Below are 25,470 nucleotides of genomic sequence, written 5' to 3'. Positions count from 1 at the left end.
CTCTGGTATTCTGTTTTCAGTGGTGATCAGCACCTACCCTGGATAGGAAGGTGAAATACCCTCTAAGGTCCTGTTCTTGTGAGTTGCTGAGTATCTCCTGTGAAGATACTCCCTCTGAATTCCACTTCTCTTCGTGTCTCAAGAGGCAGTCCCCCACTTTTCAGAATTGGGCTCTAAGTACATCCAGCCAGTGGCACCACATGCACTCAGTTACTACAGTGGTGAACACATTATCAATATCCATACTGAAGCATGAGTTTCTAACAGTAGATATTTTGTATATGTGATTAATGCTACAGCTATTACACATACCACTACTGATCTAAACAAATGTATTATTATGATTTCCCTTTGCATCCAAGATCCTTAATTTTAACACCAATATTGCCTCTTATTTGGCTTTTGGGAGTTAGAAAATGTCCTTTAGTAACCTGCCAGACCTCATTTAAGCTGTATCATCAATTTATAAATCCTTCTTTAAAAGAGAGGTGAGGGGCAGGGAAAGTCGAACTTGTTGGCAAAAGCCCTAAAAAGGCACCAGAGCATTGCAAGACTCTTCTCTGACATGGTGAGGTTCTTGCAAAATGAACAAATATGTTTAAAAAGTGGACAAATTAATCATAAAACATAATCCTACTAATTGTCAGAGGTCTGACATTATTTAAAGCCTGTAACCTGGTTTATTAGAGGACAAGGAGACTTTAATGAAAATGTGAATTTCACAGCACTAATCACTCTGGTTCCCTGTTCAAAATGTACAGTAGAACCTCAGAGTTACGAACACAAGTGTTACGAACTGATTGGTCAGTCACACACCTCATTTGGAACCGGAAGTGTGCAATCAAGCAGCAGCAGAGCCAAAAAAAAAAGCAAATACAGTACAGTACTGTGTTAAACGTAAACTACTAAAAAGATAAAGGAAAAGTTTAAAAACAGATTTGACAAGATAAAGAAACTGTTTCCGTGTTCATTTCATTTAAGATGGTTAAAAGCAGCATTTTTCTTCTGCTTAGTTAAGTTTCAAAGCGCTATGAAGTCAACGTTCAGTTGTTAACTTTTGAAAGAACAACCATAACATTTTGTTCAGTGATACGAACAGCCTCCATTCCCATAGTGTTCATAACTCTGAGGTTCTATTGTATTTTATTCACTTTTCATAAGCCTTTCCTGCCCCTAGCAAGAGTCTTAAATGTCATGTTGGATTTGGTTTTCCCTATGACAATTTTTATAAAGTCATATGGTATAGTGTACCTTGTGTATAAAGGCTATCTGTATTATGTACACAGTATTACACTTTACCTGTAATATAATTATACTAATTTGACCCTTTTTATTAAATGTGGCCTTAATTACTCAATACTGGAACACATCTGCACAAGTGAGACCTAAAGCATTATATAACAATCTAATATGAGGTCTCGTTGTATAAATACTGTATTAAATGCATTGACATCTTTGTTATATATATAAACAAATCATTAGTACTGGTCGGTGATTAACAGTAAAGCTGTCCTTAAATAGCCAGAAAAACAAGATTTCTTATAAAACCTCAGATCATAGAACCTCAACATGTCAAGTCTTGACTGTGTTACAAAGCTCAAAAATGAGGAGTACAAGGAAAATCATAGTGTGGGAAACTTTAAGTGATTCAGGATAAACTACCCTAGCATATTGTCCGAAACCTCAGTTTTATGATTCCTGAGATAAATAACTTACAATGACAAATAAGAGTTTCAAGATTTCTTGATACACAGATAGTATCGGCAGTATCTAGTTCAATTATAAAACCAATTCCCTGCTTTTAATTACAAGTATTTATTTAAGCACTTTGAACTGAATTTGTCTCTGGTATTGTCTCCATTGATTTCAAGATTTCAGTGACTTTAGTGGATTTTCACTAGGTGTGAATCTAAATTCTTTTGTTAGTTTGATGAGTAATTTTTTTCAATCACTTGCCTTTCCTGTCCATCCACAATTCTAGTCTCTTCCGATGAAATTCACTTGTCAGTAGAAGGCCCGTGCAAACCCCTCCTGCTATAGAGGCCTCACTTTTCCCCTTCTCATGTGAGTATGGGGTGGAACAGTAACACAGAAGGGGCTCTGATCTTCCTAGGCCTGATCCAAAGCCCACTGAAGTCAACAGACTCCCATTGACTTCAATGGCCCTTGAATCAAGCCCTCTGCATTGGGAAGATGGGCTACAGGCCAACTCTCAATGTGCTAACAAACAAGATGTCTGTTTGGGGCCAGGTGAGGCAAGAAGGCATTGGATACAATCTTATTCAGTTTACAGTATCTGGTAGGTGCTGATCAGGGATGTAGCGGGGGCAGCACCCCAAAGACTACAATAAAGTCTGTCCCTAGGTTGATAAAAGATAGATTTTGTTCTCACAACCATTACACAGGATACCAACCCCAAACCTGAGTACACATTCTTTTATGCAGGATTTGGGCATTTCACCCTGACAGAACTGTGTTAATCTCTTTGAGCCATCATTTCCGCTGTAGTCATTCAGATTCATGTATAGTACTTTTTTTTCTTTAAATCTTTTAAAATCTGGGATTTTGGAGAAAGCTTTTCCTAAACTATAAGAAATCAAGAGGATTGGCAATGAAGTGTCACTGGAAACTGTTGCTGGTAGCTGACTAAGTCCATTTACTATCCCTGTGGGGGGAAAAAAGACGGTAACGTGGATTCCAGTCCAAAACAAATATAAATTGGCAATTATTCAGATGTTTCCATATGAAGAAATTGTAGGCAGGGGACATATTCAGGAAAAAGTCTAAATATAGAATGTGTTAAGTGGTCCCTAATGACCTGCTAGGTTCCCTTCCATTCTGATTTTATTCTGAAATGTGAACTCAGGGGACACCCGCAGAGATATGAGATATGCAGCATGTTTCTCTTGGTGATAGAGTTTACTGCAAGGGAACTGTGATGGAACTGTGAGAGCAAACAAGCCACCTCTAGCAGTCATGAAGTGAGAGTCAGTCAGTGATACAGGTGCTAAATGGCTTTGTATGCTTTTGTGTCATCAAAGATTATTTTGAGTTTTATGAAAGTGCTATTTCTGGCCCAACAACACCAGTGTAAAAAGGAGTATTCCATGTTTTCTCATAACAGGAAAGAGGCAAGCATAATCCAAAGGAAGTGTCCCCAGTTTAGCCATTTGGAAGTACTAAGCTAACAATGTTTTTACCTTTAAAGGGAGAAGACATTGACAATTGGAAAATCTTTTTTTATAGGGTTTTTTTTTTTACCTGTTCCTAAACCAACACCACAAACTTTTTTCCTTGGATTTTTTTTTTTTATCTTTTTCACTTTGATGCTCTTTCTGTCTTATTTTCTTAAGGGTCATATAGATTTAATTCAATTTACTGAAATCTATATATTGTAAAAAAATAGTCTGTTAGGAAACATATCTTATTGGCTTATTTGAAAGATTTTTCAGAATCATTGCCCATGTGTGTAAACAGTCCTTTGGATGGTACACACTTATAAATTGTAAAGATGTGTGCCTTGTATCCTGCCTTACATTTGAGTTGGGTAGTTGTGAGGTATTGTGAGAAGGCGAGTCCTTCGCCACTCTGTCAACCCAGCACACATACAGACAGAGTTAGCATTCAAATCTCACCCCTCCGTGGGTTTCCTTTATTATTAACTTAAGGGCAACTAGCAACCTTCTGTCAAGCTGCCTTCTAAAATTGTTGTTTCTAGGGATTTCATCTGAAAGACCTCCTGTTTGACCCCTTAATTGCTCTCAGAATAACATTTTATAGTACTTTATATATTAATCACTATATAGATATTAACTAATTGATTCTCACAACACTTCTGTGAAGTAGGTAAGCATTCCCTTTTTGCCTAAAATCACACAATGAGTGAATCAGGATTAAAACTCAGGACTTCCTGACTTTTAATCCTGCACTTGGTCCAACAGACAACATTGTCTTTACTTACTCTCCATTTTTTATCCTCATGAGTTGGGATTAATCAGACTCACCTGATCTGACTGCCAGATGAGTCAGAAGAATAGCTCTGGATTTCCATGCAGGCTCCTAGAACTTGACACCTTTTCACAAGGGCATCCTAGCTGACTGTATGGTATCCAGATTGTTTCCTCCTTTAGTTTTGTTCTTATGACAATTCTCTGAACCCTTTCAACTGCTTGTCTACTCTATTGGGTGAAGTCATTTTCCTGCCACTTGTCTAAGCACTCTGAATGAAAATTAAACTCTGGAATGCTCATTATGAGAGGTGACAGAAAATATTATTTTAAAAATATATTTGTGTTCAGGTGCAGCTGTGACTAATGTAACAATTTGTCTTCTTCAGCTATCAGGTTTGGGCGAATGCCACAAGCTGAGAAGGAGAAGCTCTTGGCAGAGATTTCCAGCGACATCGACCAGTTAAACCCAGAGTCGGCTGATCTTCGAGCCCTTGCCAAGAACTTGTATGACTCATACATAAAGTCCTTCCCTCTGACCAAAGCCAAGGCGAGGGCGATCTTGACAGGAAAAACGACAGACAAATCAGTTAGTTTTCTCTGTTTTTTTTTTTTAAGTAAATGATTTACCACATTGACAACACACTAAAAAAACCCAACCCTTTGCTGTTGGCAGTTACATATTTCAAGCTGTGTCTGAAACACAGGAAATGTTTTTAGATAGGATAAGTAAATATAATTTGAAAAATCTCCAAGTTCACCTAGTAAAATACTTGAAATCAGTACAAGAATTTGAAGGTCATCTTAACCTTTTTGTACTCCTCGATCCATTCTTCCTATTTCCCCTGTCCTCCACCATAATTTATCTTACACATTATCTCTGTAATAGGTCTATCTGTTAGAGGATAGGCTGCAGTACTATTACAAGCATCCATAGAGTAGTGTATTACCAGTACCAGCTGTGAACCCAAGATATGCTCTAAACCCATAATAGTCATACCCTCCTTGGTTTCCTGCTTCGTAATGTTGAATGATTCACAGAACCAGCACTGTCACCCACTCCCCACAAATATACTGCTTGTTCCTAAGATATAATGGTGTGTTCCTGAATTTAAGTTAGTTATCTTGGTTAGTTCAGTATCCTGTGGTGCTAAAACTTAAATTTTAAGGAAACGCATTATAGGAATATATGTGTAAGTTAGTAATAAATGTATATGTATTTGTGGGTTCCCTTAAAAAATGCAACATGTAAAGATCTTTTTTATTATACAGCAATATCTCTGTAAATCAGTATAAAAGTATGCATCTATGACATCCTATTAAACACAGTGGAATTTTGTTTTATCATCATTCAACTACATGGGATAAAAACTTTTCCAAAAATAACAGCTATTGGTGTTGATGTGTTTCCTTAGGCTGAGTATCAGGGAGTTTGTGAGTTAGGACAACACTAAGGCCAGTTGATTTGATTTTCTTTGATATTTTCTAAGGCAGGAAAGAATTTCACACTTTTTGATTGCTACTAAAGGCTTGTCTTCACTGCAAAGTTAACTCGAGTTATAACTCAAGTGGTGCCTCAAACTCAAGTACCATCCACACACAAAAATCCTTCACTCAAGTGTGGCAGTGTTTTAACTCCATTTGGCTGGCCCCTCAAGAGGTATAGGCTAAAGCATAATTTGTCACTTGCTGACATGACTGTTCTGTAGTGTGGACTCAGACTAGCTCCACTGTAATGCCGCTAGTCCTCCAACATCTTCCTGCATGTGCCCAGGACAGACAACTTTTCACACAGTTCACTGGGAAAGAATTGATAGAGCAGTTCAGCTTCCTGCAAAACAAAGAACCATGGTATATGTCCCTAAGAATTTTTAGTGCCACATATGAATAAGTGTAACACCAGTGCAGACATAGCAGCCCAAGTTTTATTTTGCAATATGCCCACTCTCTCTCAAGCTAATCTAACTCAAAAGCAGTAACTTGAGTGGAGATAACTTAACTCTGCAGTTAAGACATACCCTAAACTTGCAAAAGAGCCAGTGAGAACAGTTATAATCTGACCTGCCTTGGTATTATTATGCTTAGTAGAAATTTTGCTTCTATGCATGTATCTGATTTGGGAAGTGAACTGTTTTATGGATCTGTATTTAGGCTTTGGATCAAACCCATAAAAACCAGTCAGGTATAGAATAATCATCAAAATGGGCATTGCCAAGTTGCTCCTTATACTTTAAGAAGCTTTGCATACATATTTTATGAATAATTATAAGGAACAGAGGTTTGTGAATCATTGACAACAAAATTAAGAGTCTCAAAGTTTGCCAAGTTTTTGCACTGTAATGTGAATAAAAAATTCTCCTATTTTCACAAAATTAGGGCACTAAAGTGGGCCTATTATGAAACCAAAATCTTTTCATTAAGAAAACACATGAAATAGTCAGTTCATGTAGGTTTGCATCAAAACTTTAACGGCAGCCACTGATCTGTGCCGTGTGACATGGGTATTACTTTTTCTCTCCCTGACCTACGTCACACGACTAAGATCAGAAAAAAAAGAGAGATAAGTCTTTTACCAAGACATTTGTGTGTCTCCCCTTTCTTGCACAGATTACAGCATGTACAAAGACAGGTTTCAGAGTAGCAGCCGTGTTAGTCTATATCTACAAAAAGAAAAGGAGGACTTGTGGCATCTTAGAGACTAACAAATTTATTTGAGCATAAGCTTTCGTGAGCTACAGCTCACTTCATCGGATGCATTCGTACAAACTATCAGGTGCATATGACTAAGTGAAATGATGTTAGCAAGAATTTCACTAACAATATTTTGCAGTTTTTTACAGCCCTAATAATATCACATTCCATTTACTGTATTTGCTTGCCTTTGAGGTCTAATTAGCTAGCTGCAGTGCCTCTAGAAGATAGGCTTACACATTGGAATATGGTAGAAAAGAGGGAGGTGCGCAGAATGTGTGTAGAGCTGGCCTTTCCAACAGATCATCAGCATCTGGCAAGAAGAAAACTGTTGCTATGCTAGGGATATTCTGGTTCTGAATGGGGTACCATATGTACAGTGATTATCCCAGGCAGGGGTTGGAGGGGAGAATAGAAGTTGTGCATATGATACTTTTCTCCATGTGTATATGTGGTATTTAATTCCTTTCATCCTAGAGAATTCCAGCCCTGCTGCTTCACTCTGCAGCTGCTCTCGCTGCCTCTCTTTCAGCTCCCTCTTAAGCTTCTCACTGTTCTGCAGTGAGCAGGAAAGCAGTTGGCAGAAGGAGCAGTGAGAAAGGGAGGGAAAAGGACACCAGCAGTTCTAGACTGGTGCTCTTCAGGCATGAGAGTAGCCCACGTAGGTAAAGGACAATGCTGAAAGGAAAGTAGTTTTTCCCCCAACCTCTCCGTATCCTGAACAGAGGGCAGAGAAGCACAGTGGTAGTTTCTTTGTGTCTCATGTCCCATGCTTTGGGCATGGCGGGAGAATTCAACTAGGGCAGGGCAGCCAGTTTCTCTTTCATGGAGAGAAAGTTCTGATCTGAGACACTGCACCACTTGTAGCAGTGCCATTTTTTTTAAATTAGGAAGTTGAGCAGCTTTCCTGATTGCATTTTCTCTCATCCTATGTATGCCACTGTATTCACCAACAATGGATAAGGATGTTGTCCATATCTTTCTGTTAAAATAACCAGTAGTGAAACATTTAACAGTATCAGCATTTAAATTGTTAGGTTTCAGACTCAATACCCCATTGAGAAAAAGGGGAAATTCAGACCTTTCTTAAAGCCTGATTCTTATCTCTGTTTTAAACTCAGTTCAGTTACTCTTAATTCACACACCAGTGTATCTGAGATCAGAAATAAGTTCTTGGGGCTATTATTTATGTCTCTCTGCAGACTGTCAAAGACTACTGCATCAGTCCTCAACAGGCTTATCAAGCCTCCAGGATTGTCCTGGAGTCTCCAGGAATTAAAGATTAATCTTTAATTAAAGATTATGTCATATGATGAAACCTCCAGGAATACATCCAACCAAAATTGGCAACCCTTGTCCACAACTAGAAGGTTTTCTTCCTGAGCAGTAGGGCTGGGAACTATTTTTCATGGACTGCTTAAATCCTACATAATTGAAGAGTGTAAAATTTTGGGGACCAAAAGTCCCTTCCCAGTTGCAAATTAGAATTGTCCCTATTTCTAAAGGATGTTGAGAGCCTTATTTAATAGATAATTGGTTGTTAGTTTATTATGAGTAAGAAAGAGAGATGATTGTTTTGTATAAGAGTTCAGATCTCACTGCTCATATGTTTGTGGTAGAATTAATTAGCTGACTCAAGGGCAAGAGAGGTCTGCCAGGTTATAGTAGCTAACATCTAAGCCCTCAGAGCAGGATCAAACTTAATTATATTGTTTTTGTCTTTTTTTAACGTATACTGCTGATTTTCCAATTTCTTGCCTTATAAAAGGAATCTTTATACATTTTTTTCAAAAACTGGTCTCATTCTTCCATGTTAAACTCTGTAAACCAGATTCTGACCTTAGTTACATTATTGTATGTAACAGAGTTTGACTCTAAATTGTGTGAGTTTATGTACTAAGAATCCCACCAGCTGTTCTCACATACTTAAACTGATGCAATTAGAGTCAATATTAAACTAAGCAACTGTCTGCTTTATCTAATGTGTTCATGCTGATTGGACATCTAAACAGCACTGACTGAGCCTCTGATCCTGCTAACACTTATGCACACAAATAATTATATGTATATGAGTAGTCACATTCAGGTCAATAGTAATAGTCACTGGCGTAAAGTTATTCACATAAAACTGTTGGCAGGATTGAGACCTAAACACCCAGCATCCCCTGGGCCCATTATGAAGTTTGGGTAGGAGTTTTTAGGGGTGAACTCTTCTTCATTTGTTCCAAATTTGTGGTAGGACAGCACATTCACAATTTCCATTCTGAGAAATACTCCAGAGCTGTGTGAGATCTGAATGAACTGTACTGCTATGCTTTGTTGGCTGGTTAATTAATAACTGTCTGGACTTTGGAAGTGACTTGGTAATGCCTGGATATTATGCTGATGCAATGCTCATGCAATGTATATAGTGTACCATCACATGATGTTCTATTTAAACCAATCACCAGGCTAGATTTTGCCATAAAACAATACATAAATAGACAAACCCCTATATAATTGCTACCACTTTTCAGGACATGTTTACATACCACTGAAAGAGTGGATGCACTCAGTCAGTAAATAATGATTAAAACTTTTATATTATTTGTACTGTAATGGACTTTGTGCTCTAGAACATCAAACTGTTTACTATGGGCACAGTTTAAATTTATACCTTTTTTAATTGCAGTAGCATCTGCGTCACCTGAAAATGATTGGATATGCTAAGGTAGTGTGTGGAATCTAAAATTACTAAGTAACAAGTCCTCTTCTGGAATGTACAGTGCTCACCAGCCATGGCAAAATAAGCTTCAGGTTACAGAGTTCATTTGAGCCTTTAAATTGCATATTTTCTTGGCTATTGTCAACTCTTTTTGTTTTTCATTCTGTAATATGAGTGGGCTGAGCCCCATTGAAGTACTGTTATCAGCATAGCAGAACAGTAATCTGGGAACAGATGTTATCCATGATGCTTTTCTTGAGTTTGGTGCTGGAGGAGCAACTAGGAATCTCTAGAAAGAATGAAAGCGAGTGACCCAGCAGTAATGAAAGTAGATGTTTAGTAGGCTAAACTCATGGAGTCATTATTCCATCCAGTTATTTATATGAAAAATATTCCTCTGTTGCCAGGACTGGAAGAACATGTTCAATAAGTCTTGAGACATATCTATCCTTTTCCTACCATGTGCTGTCACACATCTTGAAATTAAAACGATTGTCATAGAACTGTAGGCAAACAATTAGTGATGTATCTTACACTGTCTTGTATTTTGACTGAAACGAATGGCCTGTTGCTAGGTTTGCCAGCTGGTCACTTTCATAATGGCACAGCCAGTTTTGTTTTAGGCCTTTTCTACATAAGAAAATTATGCTAATTTAACTAAATTGGTTTAGATACTGATTTAATTAAATTGGTGTAACTCTCTTATGTGGATACTTTTGTTTCAGTTTTAAGAGCGCCTCATATCAGTTTAGCTTAACTAGGCTTCTAAACTGATTTAATTAAATTGAAACAATGTTCTTATGGAGACAAACCCTTACTGGTGGATTGTATGAGCAGGGACCCCATCTACTACTAATAGCTTTGAAATTGCTTTTAAGCCATATTACAAGAAGTTAAGTCTTTAAGAATCAGTGCCAAGGTAAGGCTATCAGAATGTGGCCCAGAGAAAAGAACTTGTTGCGTTTGGAAGATAAAGATATTTGTTGTAGTAGTAATGGATATAGAAATTATGTAACCAGATGGGATGCTTGGTGTGCTCATTTACATGCCAGTACCCAGAATTTTCAGGCATCTTACTTCTATTTCATAGCAGGAACCTGAGATCCAGGAACAAAGCAAATGGGTATGATGGGCTTGTAGGTAGGTGCATTGAGTCCTTTGTCAAGAGCAATGTAAATTATTTTGCAGGAGTGGCATTGCAAAGAGGTTAAAATCTTTATTTTTGGAAGCATTGTCAAAGAATAGCAGGATTTTTTTGTGCTGACTTTAAATATCAAAAAAGACTAGTCAAAGACAATAGCAAATACATTCCACAGAGAGACTGCACAGTTCCCAAGACTGATTTCTAAAGGTCTGGTTCCAAATAAAATACTTTAAAAGGTATTAAAAGTTTTTGCCACCAGACTTTTGTATTTTTTTGTATATTTTAGAGTGATCTGGATTGCTTGGTAAGCAGGGCACAACCAGACAATATGCATTTTAATGTAGTTAAATGTAAATGCATACATGCAGAAATAAAGAATGTAGGCCATACTTAAAGGATGGGGGTCATAGTGCATAATCAGTTTAACATGAGCTCCCAGTGTAAAACTGTGACCAAAATGGCTAATGCAATCCTTGGATGCATAAACAGGGGAATCTCACATAGGAGTAGAGAAGTTATTTTACCTCTGTATTTGGCACTGATGCAACCCGTGCTGGAATACTGTGTCCAGTTCTAGTGTCCTCAATTCAAGAAAGATGTTGATAAATTGGAGAGGGTTCAAAAAAGAGCCACATGAATGATTAAAGGATTAGAAAACATGCCTTATAGTGATCAATCTATTTAGCTTAACAAACAAAAGGTTAAGGGGTGAATTGATTACAGTCTGTAAGTATCTATATGGGGAACAAATATTTTAATAATGGGCTGTTCAATCTAGCAGAGAAAAGTATAACATGATCCAATAGCTGGAAGTTGAACCTCGACAAATTCAGACTGGAAATAAGTTGTAAATTTTTAACAGTGAGGGTAATTAACCATTGAATTCTCAATCAATGGTAATTTTCTAATCAAGATTGTATGTTTTTTCTAAAAGATATGCTCTTTTGGGGAATTATTTTGGGGAAATTCTAGGGCTTGTATTATACAGGAGGTCAGGCTGGGTGATCACAGTGGTTCCTTCTGGCCTTGGAATCTCTGACCTATGAATTTTGTATGACTGGTGCCAAAAGGCAAATCAAAGACTTAAACAGAAACTTTGGTATATGTAGAATTGAGGTGGAAAAGTAAATGCCAAATAGAAATACGTAGCACCTTGTGGTTATTTATTATTTTATTTTGCTTTAATAAGAAGTGGATCAACCATTCACAGATAAATACGTAGGTCTCAGTTTGAAGAAATATTTCTGCAGCTGCAACACAATAGAGTGGTACTAAAGATAGCTGATATCTTACAAATTGTAGCTCTCCCTTATCAACATCTCCTTCTCCCCTCTCAAATGTAACATTGTGGTTTTCCATCCAATTTCACAATTAAACAATTAAAATTGTATGTTTCTTAGAAGCAGAACATGATCCAATTGTTGGCGCATGTTTAAATTACTTTTTTGGGAGTCAGTAACATAGGGCCTGATCCAGTGCTCATTGAAGTCAATGGGTTGAATACATGAAGGCTAAAAAGCATGTTAGAAATTATACCTCCCTGTTGTTTCTTACTTCAGTTGAGGTGAATAACAGATAATTACTTATGCGTGGGAAAATGGAAGGAAGAGAGAGTGAATTGTCAGGGGGGAAAAACAAATATTACCAAATATTTGGGAGGGTCCATGCTTTGTTTTTCGCAAATAAACTAATACAATCCTGGGTAAATGATGCATGCACTATTTTTAAATAATTTGGCCCCAAGGATAGCCATTCCTAAGATAAATTTGTAGTATTCACTTGTTCACTTCTTTTAACAGATCTTGTCATTGGGCCTCACATCTGTTTATTCTGAAATAGATTGTTTCCAGATCATAGAAGAAGAATTTTGCTGGCATTAGTTTTGCTAATTTGTTTTCAAATTGACTTATTCTAGTTGGGTATTTTTAACAGGCAGACTCATTGTTGTGACCTGAATTTGCTTTATTCTAGTTTACAGCATACTATTTTTTGCATCAAGGACTTTTTTTCTCATTAACAAGTTATTTGAGTTTAAAAAACTCTGAAGTCCTTTAATATATCAGTGTAACAGAAGATGCCATTTATAAGATAGTCAAGGTAAAATAGTTGCAATTATTTGTAACACTTACTAGGACTTGTATTTAAAATGAGCATAACAGCATATGAAGTAATGTAAATGTGAACATATTATGTCTATCTATAGAAAAAGTATTGTACCTACATAACTACAAATTAAACATTTAAGGGTAATATGTTATTGGATGTAAACTATTAAAATACACGTTAAAGAGATAATATTGTTTTATTAACTAACTTTCTGAACTTTGAATTCTTATAGTAAAACACTTGTGAAACTAAGAGAGGACAAAAACATTAATAGACGCTCTTTAGGAGTGAAAATCAGTTCTGTATTTTAAAAGAAATTGCTTTCCTTGAATTATTTAAAAAATTACCCTCTCCAAATCCCAAAACTCCAGGAAGTGGGTTCCCAGCAAGTGTAGGAAATCTGTGGGAATTACTGGCCCTTTCTGCAAACCGTTTTTAATGCTGGAAGAAGGTTTGCTTCAGTGGATTTATCTGGATTTTAACCCAAAAGCAAAACTACTAGGTATATTGATGCATATTTACACATCCCATGCCAACTTTCATGGGTTTCTTAACAATGGTTTATGCCTTTATAGTCTTTCAGTAGGATAATGTATGTAGGAAGGACACATGAAACTCAATCCCATTTTTACTTTTATTTTTAGCCATTCGTTATTTACGACATGAACTCCTTAATGATGGGTGAAGATCAGATCAATTGCAAACATGTCACACCCCTGCAGGAGCAGAACAAAGAGGTGGCAATTCGCATCTTCCAGCGGTGTCAGTTTCGCTCAGTGGAGGCAGTGCAGGAGATCACAGAATTTGCCAAAAGCATTCCAGGTTTTGTGAACCTTGACCTGAATGATCAAGTAACTCTCCTGAAATACGGTGTCCACGAGATCATATATACGTTGCTGGCCTCACTGATGAATAAAGATGGAGTTCTCATATCCAATGGACAAGGATTCATGACGCGGGAGTTTCTGAAGAGCCTGAGAAAACCTTTTTGTGACTTTATGGAGCCCAAATTTGAGTTTGCTGTGAAGTTCAATGCACTGGAACTAGATGATAGTGACCTGGCAATATTTATAGCTGTCATTATACTCAGTGGAGGTAAGCACTGCCTTATTTAATATGCAATTTTATATAATAGGGTTGCTGCTTTTAACTCCTGTGAAAACAGACAAGGGATCACTACTAAGAGATCAAGACCAGATTGCTTAAATGTAGCCTTTGATCAGCACTCTACTGTCTTGATATTCCTTGCTTTCCTTCAGTCTCAGTCACAAACTGCCAATGCAAATGTGCTGTTGTTACTGATTGAGCTGGACATGCCTGCTGAGTCAGCAGTATTTTTCATCTTAAAAAAATTAAATCAGAATGGTCTTACTTAAAACAGCAAGGGTGGGAATCTTACCAGCAAAACCATTTAAAAGTCACCCTACTGTAGTAAGAATTCTTTTTCACCTACAATTAGCTTGTGCAGCCTCTTAATTTTATATTAATAGCTTGGATTCAATAAGAATTTCAAATGAACAAGTACTCAGCATTTGACTTTCAGGAATGTAAGGTTATTTGAATTCAGTCAGTGATATTGACCCACATAGGGTTTTGTTCACCTTAAAAAGAAAAAAAAAATGAATGAGTTACTCAAGAAAGTGAGAGCCTATTAACACTAGTTAAAAAACATGCCCTCATGGTCGGTTCAACCTTTTCTATGCTGCTAGGCTAATAGCAATGTCTATGCTTTGTGGACAGAACGGGTACAGAAGTTAAGGCATCAATGTGTATGCAATATCTTCAACTTTATGCCAAAGAGGACAGTGAATTTTCACTCTTCTTTAGAAGAAGCAATTGGTATCGCCCGCCTTTTTCTAACGCTGTCACATCTCTGGTATTCTGTGGATCAGTTTTCAGGCAGCTGTCCAAAGCAGCACTCTTTCCATAGAAAACCAGATACATCAAGCCTACACTGTAGGCCAGAGTCAGCTCTTCTATGCTGGTGCCATTGACTTCAGTGTTACAACTGTAACCCAAATGAGAATTTGGCCCAGCTGGCCTGTATGCCTATTCTCAGTTCTGCACCACAGATGTCATGGCAGACCTGTGCACGTTTCTGAATTCAGGTCTTCAACACAGCAAAGCAGAGTGCTTTTTTATTGAATTATCTTTAAACATAAACACCACATGCTAACATACAAAAATCAAACATTTTGTTTGGAGTGTGTTGTTATGTATGATATACCATACATCACGTTTAAATTAATGTAAAATTACTTTCTGGCATTATGTTTCATTCAGGGAAAATATCACAACATGTTCTATTAGACTAGCTAAATCCACTTCAAACAAGTACAACTTTTCTCAGAAGACCTTTGCTTGAGCAAGACTTTCAAACAAATGGATCCCTGAGGACTTTGAATTAATTCAATAAAGCAGAATATGATAGGAGTACATTTTTGGTTGGCTGGGGGGGATGGAATTATACAATCTTAAAAAGACACTCCAGAAAGTGAGCCAATAAAGTCTGAGTTTTTTGATATTACAGAAAAGTTAACAGATGAGAAACAGGCCCTTAAAAGCTCTCCCATTTCTAACTGAAAAAAGGGAACTCATAATCTGTAGCTGCAAAACTGAGTCTGTTAAATTTCAGTGGTGTTTGTTTTGCATTAGAGGAAACAAGTATGAGGTAAGTCATCTTACATTTTGGATCCCAGGAGGATAATAACCCACTAAGAAATGTTAATTTCTGTGAACCAGATTAATCAACCAATAATAATTTTTCTTACATGAATAATCTGAAAACCGAGATTCATGAACCACTTTTTGAATTTAATTAATTAGTTTTAATTAGTTCAGAATCTCATCCAGCCACTGTACATAAAAATCCTATAGTTTTCTGATATGAAAACAGATTTCTGAAGGTGATATCCTCCTACCTGCTTTCAGGACTGTTTTAAAATAAGAAAGACGATATTTTGAAAAAGCTCATCCCTTATCCAAGACAATGACAACTTGCTTCCTACTTGGGGATGTCCTCTAGTCTACAGAGTCAAATTGTACCTATAACAAACTAATGTTTATAATCCGTTCCAGCTGTAGTTTATATTAATATGTTCTGTGGGAGTACATGAAGAACAGTGTTCCTTCTTTGCAGTAGGTAATTTAATACAGACAGGTCTGATGAAATATGGAAGTGAAACCCTGCTCTTTTGGATGCTCTTGCTGATGTTTCCGTGGGAAGTTAGCCTACCAAAATATTGAAGAATCAGGCCAGTGTCACCTGAAAATATGAGTTCTAAAACCACTACACCTTTATTCAGAGGCCACTGACTCAAAGAATACTGTAATGTTAAAGCCACCTCAAAAAGTCTTTTGGGTATATGTTGCAATACCACAGAAAGGGGGAAAAAACCTAGTGACTGCTCTCAGAAACTTACAAAAACACTCCAGCCAAATGCTTTGCTTTTCGGTAAGTGATTCTGTCATAGCCTAGGGAAATAATGTTGGCTCCACTGTCTCCTTAAGTGGTACCTCTTACACTGTTTAAAGAGAAAAAGAAAGAAAAGGAGAGCTGGAGATATTTCCAGCTGAAACATTACACAGGAAAAATTTCTGTTTGTGAAATGAAATCATTTGGAATTTATCACAGTTTCTCTAAAACTTATACATTTCTTGAGACTGAAACAGTAGCATTTATGGTCTATTTTACAAGGCAAAATGCCCACATCAAAATGACAGAGAGAAGCGACAAATTAACAATAATGGCAACCAATTAAAAATAATCCCACCTCCATAGTCACCCACTTGAGTTCTAGCTGAGCCATTCAAAGCACAGTGGGCTAGCTCATTCAGTTTCAGTCATTTCAGATGTTGCACTGTGCTCATTATTATAATGCTAAACAGCTGTTCTTAATGTGCCATTGTACATTTTGCTTAAAAAGAATACTGAAAATATTTAATTCAGGCAAAAAAAAATAAATTACATAAAAAAATGCTGATGAGACAGAGTTGCTGTTCATGGGCAACAGAATAATTCCCATTTCTTAAAAGAGACATTTTTTATCCCGTTGTTAGCAATGTAAAATTTTCATCAGAGCATTTTTTTTAGTTACTGTAATTTTGAGAAACACATTCTGGTAAAATGAGATTTCGGAAAAGTTTTTTTCCCTTCCTGTCATCACCTGCATCACATACTCCTAGAGGCAGATTCTCAGCTGCTGTGAATGGTCACAGATCCAGTGAAATCAATGCTGAAGGTTGCCCCCAACCTCTTGCAGGCCATTAAAAACAAGAATTCTAGGATGATAGATGTATTTGCTGTTCTGTGACATCCAAGCAACCCTGGCTTCAATAGGTAAATGGTTTAGCTATTTAACAGTAATACTAAATGAGAAACATTCCAAGAAGCTGAACAGTGTGTTCAAAGGAAGCCCTTGAAACAGGAGATCTGAGAGGGAGCAGCATGTAGACTATTTAAGATTTTCAGTAGTTCCATAGAGAAAAGGACTGTTTCTTAATGCTGTATTTTCTTTCTTTAAAAAAAAAAAAAATCCTGCAAATAAGCTTGTGAATAGTGCTGTATTGATACCCCTGGAGACCTTGATCTGCAGAACACCTATGGCACTGTGTATGCAGGCTTCCCCCTACAGTCCTGCCAATGTGCTGCAACACTGACCTAGAAGGGCTACCTTTAGGGGGAAAGAATAGTTCAGACTTTATACCCATTAAGTCCTTAAACTGGCTGTCAACAAGGGTGGATTTAAGACACCTTTTCTCTGGGAAGAGGATTGCAACTATATGCTCATTTCTAGGGCCCTACCAAATTCACGGTCCATTTTGGTACATTTCATGGTCATAGGATTTTAAAAATCGTAAATGTCATGATTTCAGCTATTTAAATCTGAAATGTCATAGTGTTATAATTGTAAGGGGTCCTGACCCAAAAAAGAGTTGGGGGGGGCCACCAGGTAATTGTAGGGGGATGTTGCGGTACTGCTACCCTTACTTCTGTGCTGCTGCTGGCGGGGATGCTACCTTCAGAGCTGGGCAACTGGAGAGCGGTGGCTGCTGGCCGGGAGCCCAGCTCTGAAGCCAGAGCCGCTGCCAGCAGCAGCACAGAAGTAAGGATGGCAAGATATGGTATTGCTATCCTTTCTTCTATGCTGCTGCCTGCAGAGCTGGGCCCTCAGTCAGCAGCCGCCATTCTCTGGCCGCCCAGCTCTGAAGGCAGCAGCGCAGAAGTAAGGGTGGAACGGTATGGTATTTTCACCATTACTTCTGTGCTGTTGCTGGCGAAGTGCCACCTTCAGAGCTAGCTGCCACTCTCTGGCCACCAAGCTCTGAAGGCAATGGAGAAGTAAGGATGGAACTACCACGGCCCCCTAAAATAACCTTGCAACCCCCCCACAAACCTCTTTTGGGTCAGGACCCCCACTTTGAGAAACGCTGGTCTTCCCTGTGAAATCTGTATAGTATAGAGTAAAAGCACACACAAGACGGTGGGAGACCAGATTTCACCGTCTGTGATGCACTTTTCATGGCCGTGAATTTGGTAGAGCCCTACTCATTTCACAGGCAGTCATTATCTTTCAAGTTGGAAGGACGCTTGCTTGGCTTCATATCAAAAGAGAAAAGTCCCACATATAAACATTTATGATGGGGAAATGATGCTTGAAAAACTAATATTTTTGCATCAAAATGGAAAGAAATCTCAGTGTTTAATAGGAGGTATCAAAGTAATGCAAGCAGACTGAAAGGGAAATATTAGACTTCAAAAGTGGTCTGTTTCATGCCCATTTCTGGATTAATTTGAAAGCACGCTTTTTCTCCACACTAGCATACTCTCTTCCTATAAAGTTTGTAATTGACAAGGTTACTGCAAAAGAGATAAAAGTGTGTTAATGGAGGCTGCAAGGGAACCTCTGTGAGAGGAAGGCCAAAGGGGAAGAAGGAAAGGGTTTTTTCTATTGTTCCTGGTCCTCTTTTTAAGGGGAATAAGACTTCTAGCTGTGTACATTAATTTGGATTGGATTGGTAGAAAGGAGTATCTCATTTTACAAACTAGCACAATGGTGAAGGCAATTCTAAGCCTATCCCCTCCAAACATGTGTAAATCGTTGTTTAATTAAGCTGAAGTTAACTGTGTAGAACTTATTCTCCTCTGTGTCTCATTTACTTTTCTGCTGTGGTTTCCTGGTGTTTTTTAGTGTTGCCAAAATACCTGGTAAAGAGCTTGAGGTATCTTTAAAATTCTATAAAGCTGAGTGTGGCTGTGGTATGACATTTCTGTGAACCTTTATTTCACTGGGCAAGATCATATGCTGGTTGCATATAGAGAGAATGAAAATGTGTTTGATTGGCTGTTTTTTCCCATTATGTCTCTGTCTTTTTCTTTGTTCAGGTGTGTTTGAGTGTATAAAATATTTCTCCAAATAGAACTAAAGAACTATTTTACGTGTGTATGTATATGTATTTATGAGGGTTTATGTGTACATCGTACAGATAGAAATACTTTTACATATGAAGGACTAGAGCATAGTAAATTTCTGATTCTACTATGTTGCATCCCAACTGTAAAAAGTATTAAGAGAAGGTGAATTAAAACATTGATACACTGAGGCTCCGATTCAGGAAAACACTAAAGTACATACTTGAGTCCATCCATAATATTAAGTACACGGGGGGCATGGATCAGTGTTCACATCACACTCCACGTCAATACGCGGGCCAGGGAAGCTCATGATCCAACTGGCAGACCAAATTCAGTGATGAATCCTGGTCACATGCCACCTGCGGCATATTGCGCATCTGCTAAGAAGATTAAGTACATGGTTAAGTGTTTTGCTGAATCAGGGTCTGATTGACCCAACACCCTACCTTGCCCTCTCCCAGCCATCCCCCACCCCCCGCAACAATATAGCACATTGAGCACTAAAATGCCTGCTTAACTAAGTTTTCACATTTACTTTGCTTTAGAATTTGTAGAGAAAAATAATCTTTTAGAGCTTTTCCTGTGGTTTTAGGATTAATGTTGGGGAGTTTACTATGCTTACAAAGTATTATATTAAATACAAATAAAATTAGAACAATGGCTTTTTTTAAAAGCACATATCTTAGCATATGTGTCTTCAATTTGATTTTTCTTAGTTTACTGATCAAACCAAGCTTTTACTCATTAGCAGTGTAGAGCATGTACATCTGGAGTCTATACAGACTCATGCATCATCAGTAAAATGACAGCTTCTGCATCACTGGTGATAATGCACAGCCAAAAAGAAGCTAGCTTCACTCTCAGATGCTACACTGAGTTTGTAGGGCTGCATATTAGAGAAAAATTGTCCTTTTGTCTTGTAAACAGAGGTGTATTAAAAGCAGGATCCTTGTGATCTAGATTCCTTGGTTCAGAGTGGATCCCTACACTGTAGTGAGTCTGAGCAGAAGCCCTGACTGACTCTGGGGAGAGAACATACACCAAGAACCCTGTCTCTGTGGGGTAAACTGGGATGAAGTATTCTGCTTAGGTAGGAAAGAACAAGGAGTCTGTCAGGGTTGGGGGAAAGACATGTCCAGGGGTGAAAGTAAGGTGGTACGGCCCAGTACGGCATACCAGTAAAAAGTGGCTGTCTATATCGGCCCGTACTGCTGACTTTAAAGCGCTGCGCTTAAAGCACTGTCGTGGCAGCGCTTTAACATAGCTGCTCCTTTTGTGCCCCACATTGGCAGCCCTTCCTGGTCCTTACTGGCAGGGCCACCGACGGTGGGGGGAGCAAAAGGAGCAGCTACCCCAGGGCTGGCGATTTAAATCACTGCTGGAGCCCCGGGCAGCACGGGCGGGCTGGCTGGGGGAGGCTGACCCCCCCCAGCCCCACCCCTTCCACCCGAGACCCTGCCTCTTCCTGGTGGAGGAAGCAGCCCTCCCCCACCGTACTGGTAAGAGAAATTTTACTTTCACCCCTGTACATGTCTCAGGAGAAGGGGATGCTAGAAGTTTTGGAGAATGTAAGCCATCTTTAGTCTTAATTCACTCGTGCTATAAATTTAGCAAATTTGTTCAGGAAGTCTCTGAGACAGAATAAATAGGGAATCTACAAGGTCATTTTTGCATAGTCATTCCTCTGACTATAGATGGTGCCAAGCTAGGGTTGCCAACCCTCCAGAATTGTTCTGCAGTTTCCAGGAATTAAAAATTAATCTTTAATTAAAGATTATGTCATGTGATGAAACCTACAGGAATATGTCCAACCAAAATTGACAACCTTCGTCCAAGCAGTAAGTCTGGTTCCAGATCCCAACTCCACCACTTAATAGCCCACAAATTTGGAAGAATGTTTGGATATGGGAATTTGGTCTGTCCAGTTGTAAAAAGGTCTAGCTACAAAGTTTGGATCCAGATCCAGACTCTGTCAGTCTGAGTGCATTTGGACCCAGGATTTTGGTTCTGGCCTATCTCTGCTTCTGACTTATCGGGTCTCCTACTGTATGTTTTGGAGCAGTTCATGAGCCTTGAATAGCTGTTCTTTGTTAACTGTTATATTAAATCATTTGACCACAATATGAAAAATTTGAGGTTTCATCACTGAATACTACCAAGGATTTTAGCATTGACCGTTATAAAAATTACCCTTGTAGTAATCATGTCAGAACAAGGAAATACTTCCTAATCAGACCAGCAACTGCAGATAACTACTGTGGGCTTTGAACCAAAAACCTGACGAGTGCACTGCATGTTACAGACTGGTGAGTAAAACCCAAACTGCTGAGTCATATCTGCCTCTGCAGCAGAAATAGCACTAGAAAAAAAGTGTTTAATCAGCCATTATGTCTCTTTATGTATTTTATCATATTATGATTTCAGAATGTCTATTTAAACTCCAAATGACCTTGACTAATGATGGTTGTTACAGACATAAAATGTAATGTAATTTTGCATGCTAGCATAAAACATAAAGACATGCAGATGGACGTTTTGTAAGTGAGAAATAACAAAAAATATAGTTAATTTTAAGGACATTCAAGCCTGAAAGAGGCTTCCAAATATGTAAAACCTATTTTTTGTCTCAGAAAAAGTGAAATATCACTTTAGACAGATACAGACAGGTAATTTAGACCCAAAATTTGGGGGTTGTTTTGAAAAAAAATACTCTACAAATCTCAGTACAATTTTAATTAACTTTTTTTTCAATAACTGAAGACAGTTTATTTGGATTTAAACATTGTCCTGCAGTGTTTCCAAACCAAATGACATAGACTTGTACTAATGAATGAGAACCAGAAAGCAAAACTGACCAATAATAAACAAAAAGTGAAATAGTCTAGTTTGCTTCCATTGTCCAAGCCAGGCAAAAGACAGATAGTTAGCAATGAGTACAAGTGGTGAAAAGTAAATTAGACTTTTAAAATACTTTCAGTTTTAATAAATGACCTTTGTAACATAGATGAAATGACCTTTGTAACATAGATGAAGAAATAGTCTTAAAAATTATGATGGTTACCTAAGTTCCCTCTAAGTTGCGCAGTCGGGCAGCTGCCTCTTAAGTGTTGTGCAGGTGCTCAGGGCTGCGTCAGGGAGAGATGCCTCTCCCAGAACCCTGGACCTGCTGCGGCACCCCTCCCTGGCCCCGACCCAGCCCAGTGCCGTACCTGCCGCGGCTGGAGGACAGGCACCCCTCCCCAGGCCCGATGCAGCCCAGCCCCAGACCTGCCGCAGCCAGTGGACAGGCACCCCGAACCCAGCCCAGCCCCTGATCTGCTGCGGCCAGGGGACAGACGCTCCTCCCCCAGCCCCAGTCCAGCCTCAGACCTGCCACAGCCAGGGGACAGGTGCACCGCCCAGACCCAGCACAGTCCCGGCCGGGGAACAGGTGGCCCTCCTCCAGCCCGAAGCTAGACCTGCCCTGGCCGGGGGACAGACACCTGTCCCCCCAGCCCAGGTGCTGCTGCGGGGAAAGAGAGCTGAAGGGGAGTCCTCTCTCCCCACTGTAGCCCCAGGAAGCCCCACGGCACCCTAAACCCCTCATCCCCAGCCCCGCCCCAGAGCCCGCACCCCCAGCCAGAGCCTACCCCCACACCCCAAACCTCTGCCCCAGCCCTGAACCCATCATCCCCAGCACCACCCCAGAGCCCAAACCACCAGCCAGAGCCCTCACCGTCCACACCCCAACCCTGAGCCCCCATCCCTGGCCCCACCCCAGATCCTGCACCCCCAGCCAGAGGCTTCACACACACCCCCACTCCCCAACCCTTTTCCCCAGTCCTGAGCCCCCTCCCACACTCTGAACCCCTCAGCCCCACCCCACCATATGAATTTTGTTATGTGCACCAATATGGAGGTGATGTGATCTCCATATCGGTGCACATAACAGAATTAATTCCGCACATGGGTGTGAAAAATTAGAGGAAACACTGATGGTTACCAGGATGATAGCCCTTTAATAACTCTTCCATAGCACTGCACTCTGTGCTTGCAGGGAATGGACTCAATGCGCTCTGTTCTCCAGTAACTTTGACAGTTACACCATCCTCCCACTCACAAAAGCTTAAAGATAATATCCTATGTCACCGCTCTCTCATCCTGATCTTCTCTCACCTTAACAACTGCCACCTATTCATCCTTGCCCCCCTTTCACCTCCTTTCTTTCTACTATGGTCTGTGAAAATGCTGTGGCTAGGACTGATCCACCTCTCCCACTGCTTAGTCTATCCTCTCTTCAAATCTATATTCTGGCTTCATCTCACTTGCCATGTCAATGTTGTCCCTGCCCATATCTTTGCTTCTTATTTCTATCTACCCCCTCTAACTATCTGTGCCTGAGTGGCATAACTGCCAGTGTGCACAGCACTATGTCAGCGGGAGATGCTCTCCAACTTACACAGCTACCACCACTCTTTGAGCTGGTTTTAGTATGTCAACGGGAGAGTTCACTCCCATAGGCATAACGCAGCTACACAAGTACTCTTACAGCAGCACCGCTGTATTGGTACAGCAGTGCCACTGTAAGCATGTACGTGTAGGCATGGCCTTAGTTTGTACTGACATTCCTGGTTTTTATGTAGCCTGTTGTAAAACTAGACAAATACTTAGATGAGTTGATGTGCCCCTGGAAGACCTCTGTGTACCCCTAGGGGTACTCATACCCCTGGTTCAGAACCACTGATCTATGCTCTTCCCAAGGCTCCCAACTAAAGACTCCATATGTATTTCCCACTCTTATATCTTCTTCTGTAGTGCCACCTCTGCCTGGAGCTCCCTCTCTTTGTGCCCTGAATCACCTCCCTTCCCATACTAATCCCTACACAAAAAACACATCTTCTTCTACCCCAGTGAGTGTGGTTAACTTCAAGCTGTGCAGGTAAAGCTTGCAGCTTCAACCCTCGTGTCTCATAGGTTTGAACAGTATTGTCTTGTGTCTGATCTAAATAAGCTTCTTGAGACAGAGATCGTGTCATCCTCTGTTTGTAGAAGAGCATAGCACACAAAATAATGGCTCATATCCTGAAGTCCTTACTCAGGCAAAATCTGTATTGCCTTCAATAGGACTTTTCCTTTCTCGGGATCTGGCTTATTGAAAAATAACATTTTATGATCCGATAGGCCTTTGCCATCTCCAGTTTCACTGATCCTAGTTCCAGTGCTTCATTATAAAGCCATTAGGCTGGGTTTTATAAAGGAGCCTAAGGAAGTCAGGCACTTAACTCCCACTGAACTTCAGTGGAATTTGAATGCCGAATTCACTTAGGCCCCTTAGTAAATCCCAGCCTAGATGCTGACATTCTGGCTTTGCTTCAGAGGTCCTGCAAGTCAGATTTGGGGATCATGAGATTTGCCTTGATTTGGGTTTTACATCTGAAAATCTCACACCTTGATAATTCCCAGCATTAAGAGAGATGGGGAAAATGGAGGCTAATCCCAAGGGAAATAGAAGCTATGGTCTTCATGCTTGTTTGACTTGTATTTCGCTGTGCACTGAGTCATATCCAGCTGGTTCAGTGTTCCTCTTCAGCAAGGCAGTGAAATTTAAAGCTATAGCATCCCAAAAGACAAAATTATTAACAGCTTAGAAATATCCAGTTGGGAGGTTTATGAAGGATTGATATGAGCAAATGTATATTGTGCCGACTTTAATGTACCCAGGTAGTCTGAAAATAAGTCTTGATAATTTATCCAAAGTCTGGTAGGTAGTTTTAAAAATAAGTCTTGATGATATTTCCAGTCCTCTAGGAAATCAATAAGAAGGTATTGTTCATTTTCTGTTTGCAGATATTTACACTACAAGATATTTTTGGTTATAAAAGTCTAATATTGCCAGTAAACTGGTATTTGTTTATAAAATATGTTTATGTAAGTGATCTCTGCCAGCCAAGCACAGGTTAATAATTAAATCAGGATTTATAGTTTTGCAACAAAGGAAGACATTATTTAAAAATGTACTAAAACATTTGGGATAATGATTTCTGGGAAAAGATTACTATTGTGTGTAGTACACTGAGTGAAGAGGAATAGCTAGTTTCTAGAACATCCATGCCGATAAATCCTCACTTTCCTCTACATAATACATATTTTTGCTTCAGTTTAAGTAATGATTTCCTCTCTTTATAATTTTGTAATTGCTGTGTTAAATATATACTTGTAAATGCTAGAAATGAGCTTGAGACAAAACCCCAAATCCAAGTGCCCCTGAATTTCAAAGCTCAGATTTTGATCTGCAGCTGCATCATACTCAGATTCTGTTTGAGAAGAACTGGGATGACACATTAAACACTGCTCTTATATAGGAGAGATCGTTGCATTATGATGAAAATTGCTTTCTCCTTTCCATATCCATATCCACCAAAATAACAAGCCACTAGTTTTGGTAACTAAATCCGAGGTTGTTCTGCAGAGTAGTAACCATAGG

At 39.2% G+C, this 25,470-nt stretch overlaps 1 protein-coding gene across 2 annotated transcripts in view; it reads left to right on the top strand.

Annotated features, from left to right (window-relative positions):
- PPARG (peroxisome proliferator activated receptor gamma) overlaps positions 1-25,470 on the top strand; it is a 108,887-nt gene that overhangs the window by 78,725 nt on the left and 4,692 nt on the right. For both annotated transcript variants that reach the window (XM_074958153.1, XM_074958154.1), the window contains 2 exons: positions 4,337-4,536; positions 13,237-13,687. In XM_074958153.1, the coding sequence (XP_074814254.1) occupies positions 4,337-4,536; positions 13,237-13,687 (651 nt within the window). The remainder of the gene's footprint in view (positions 1-4,336; positions 4,537-13,236; positions 13,688-25,470) is intronic.

Source organism: Natator depressus, chromosome 7 (assembly GCF_965152275.1).
Source record: "Natator depressus isolate rNatDep1 chromosome 7, rNatDep2.hap1, whole genome shotgun sequence".
NCBI lineage: Eukaryota > Metazoa > Chordata > Testudines > Cheloniidae > Natator > Natator depressus.
This window is presented reverse-complemented; position numbering and strand designations above follow the sequence as displayed.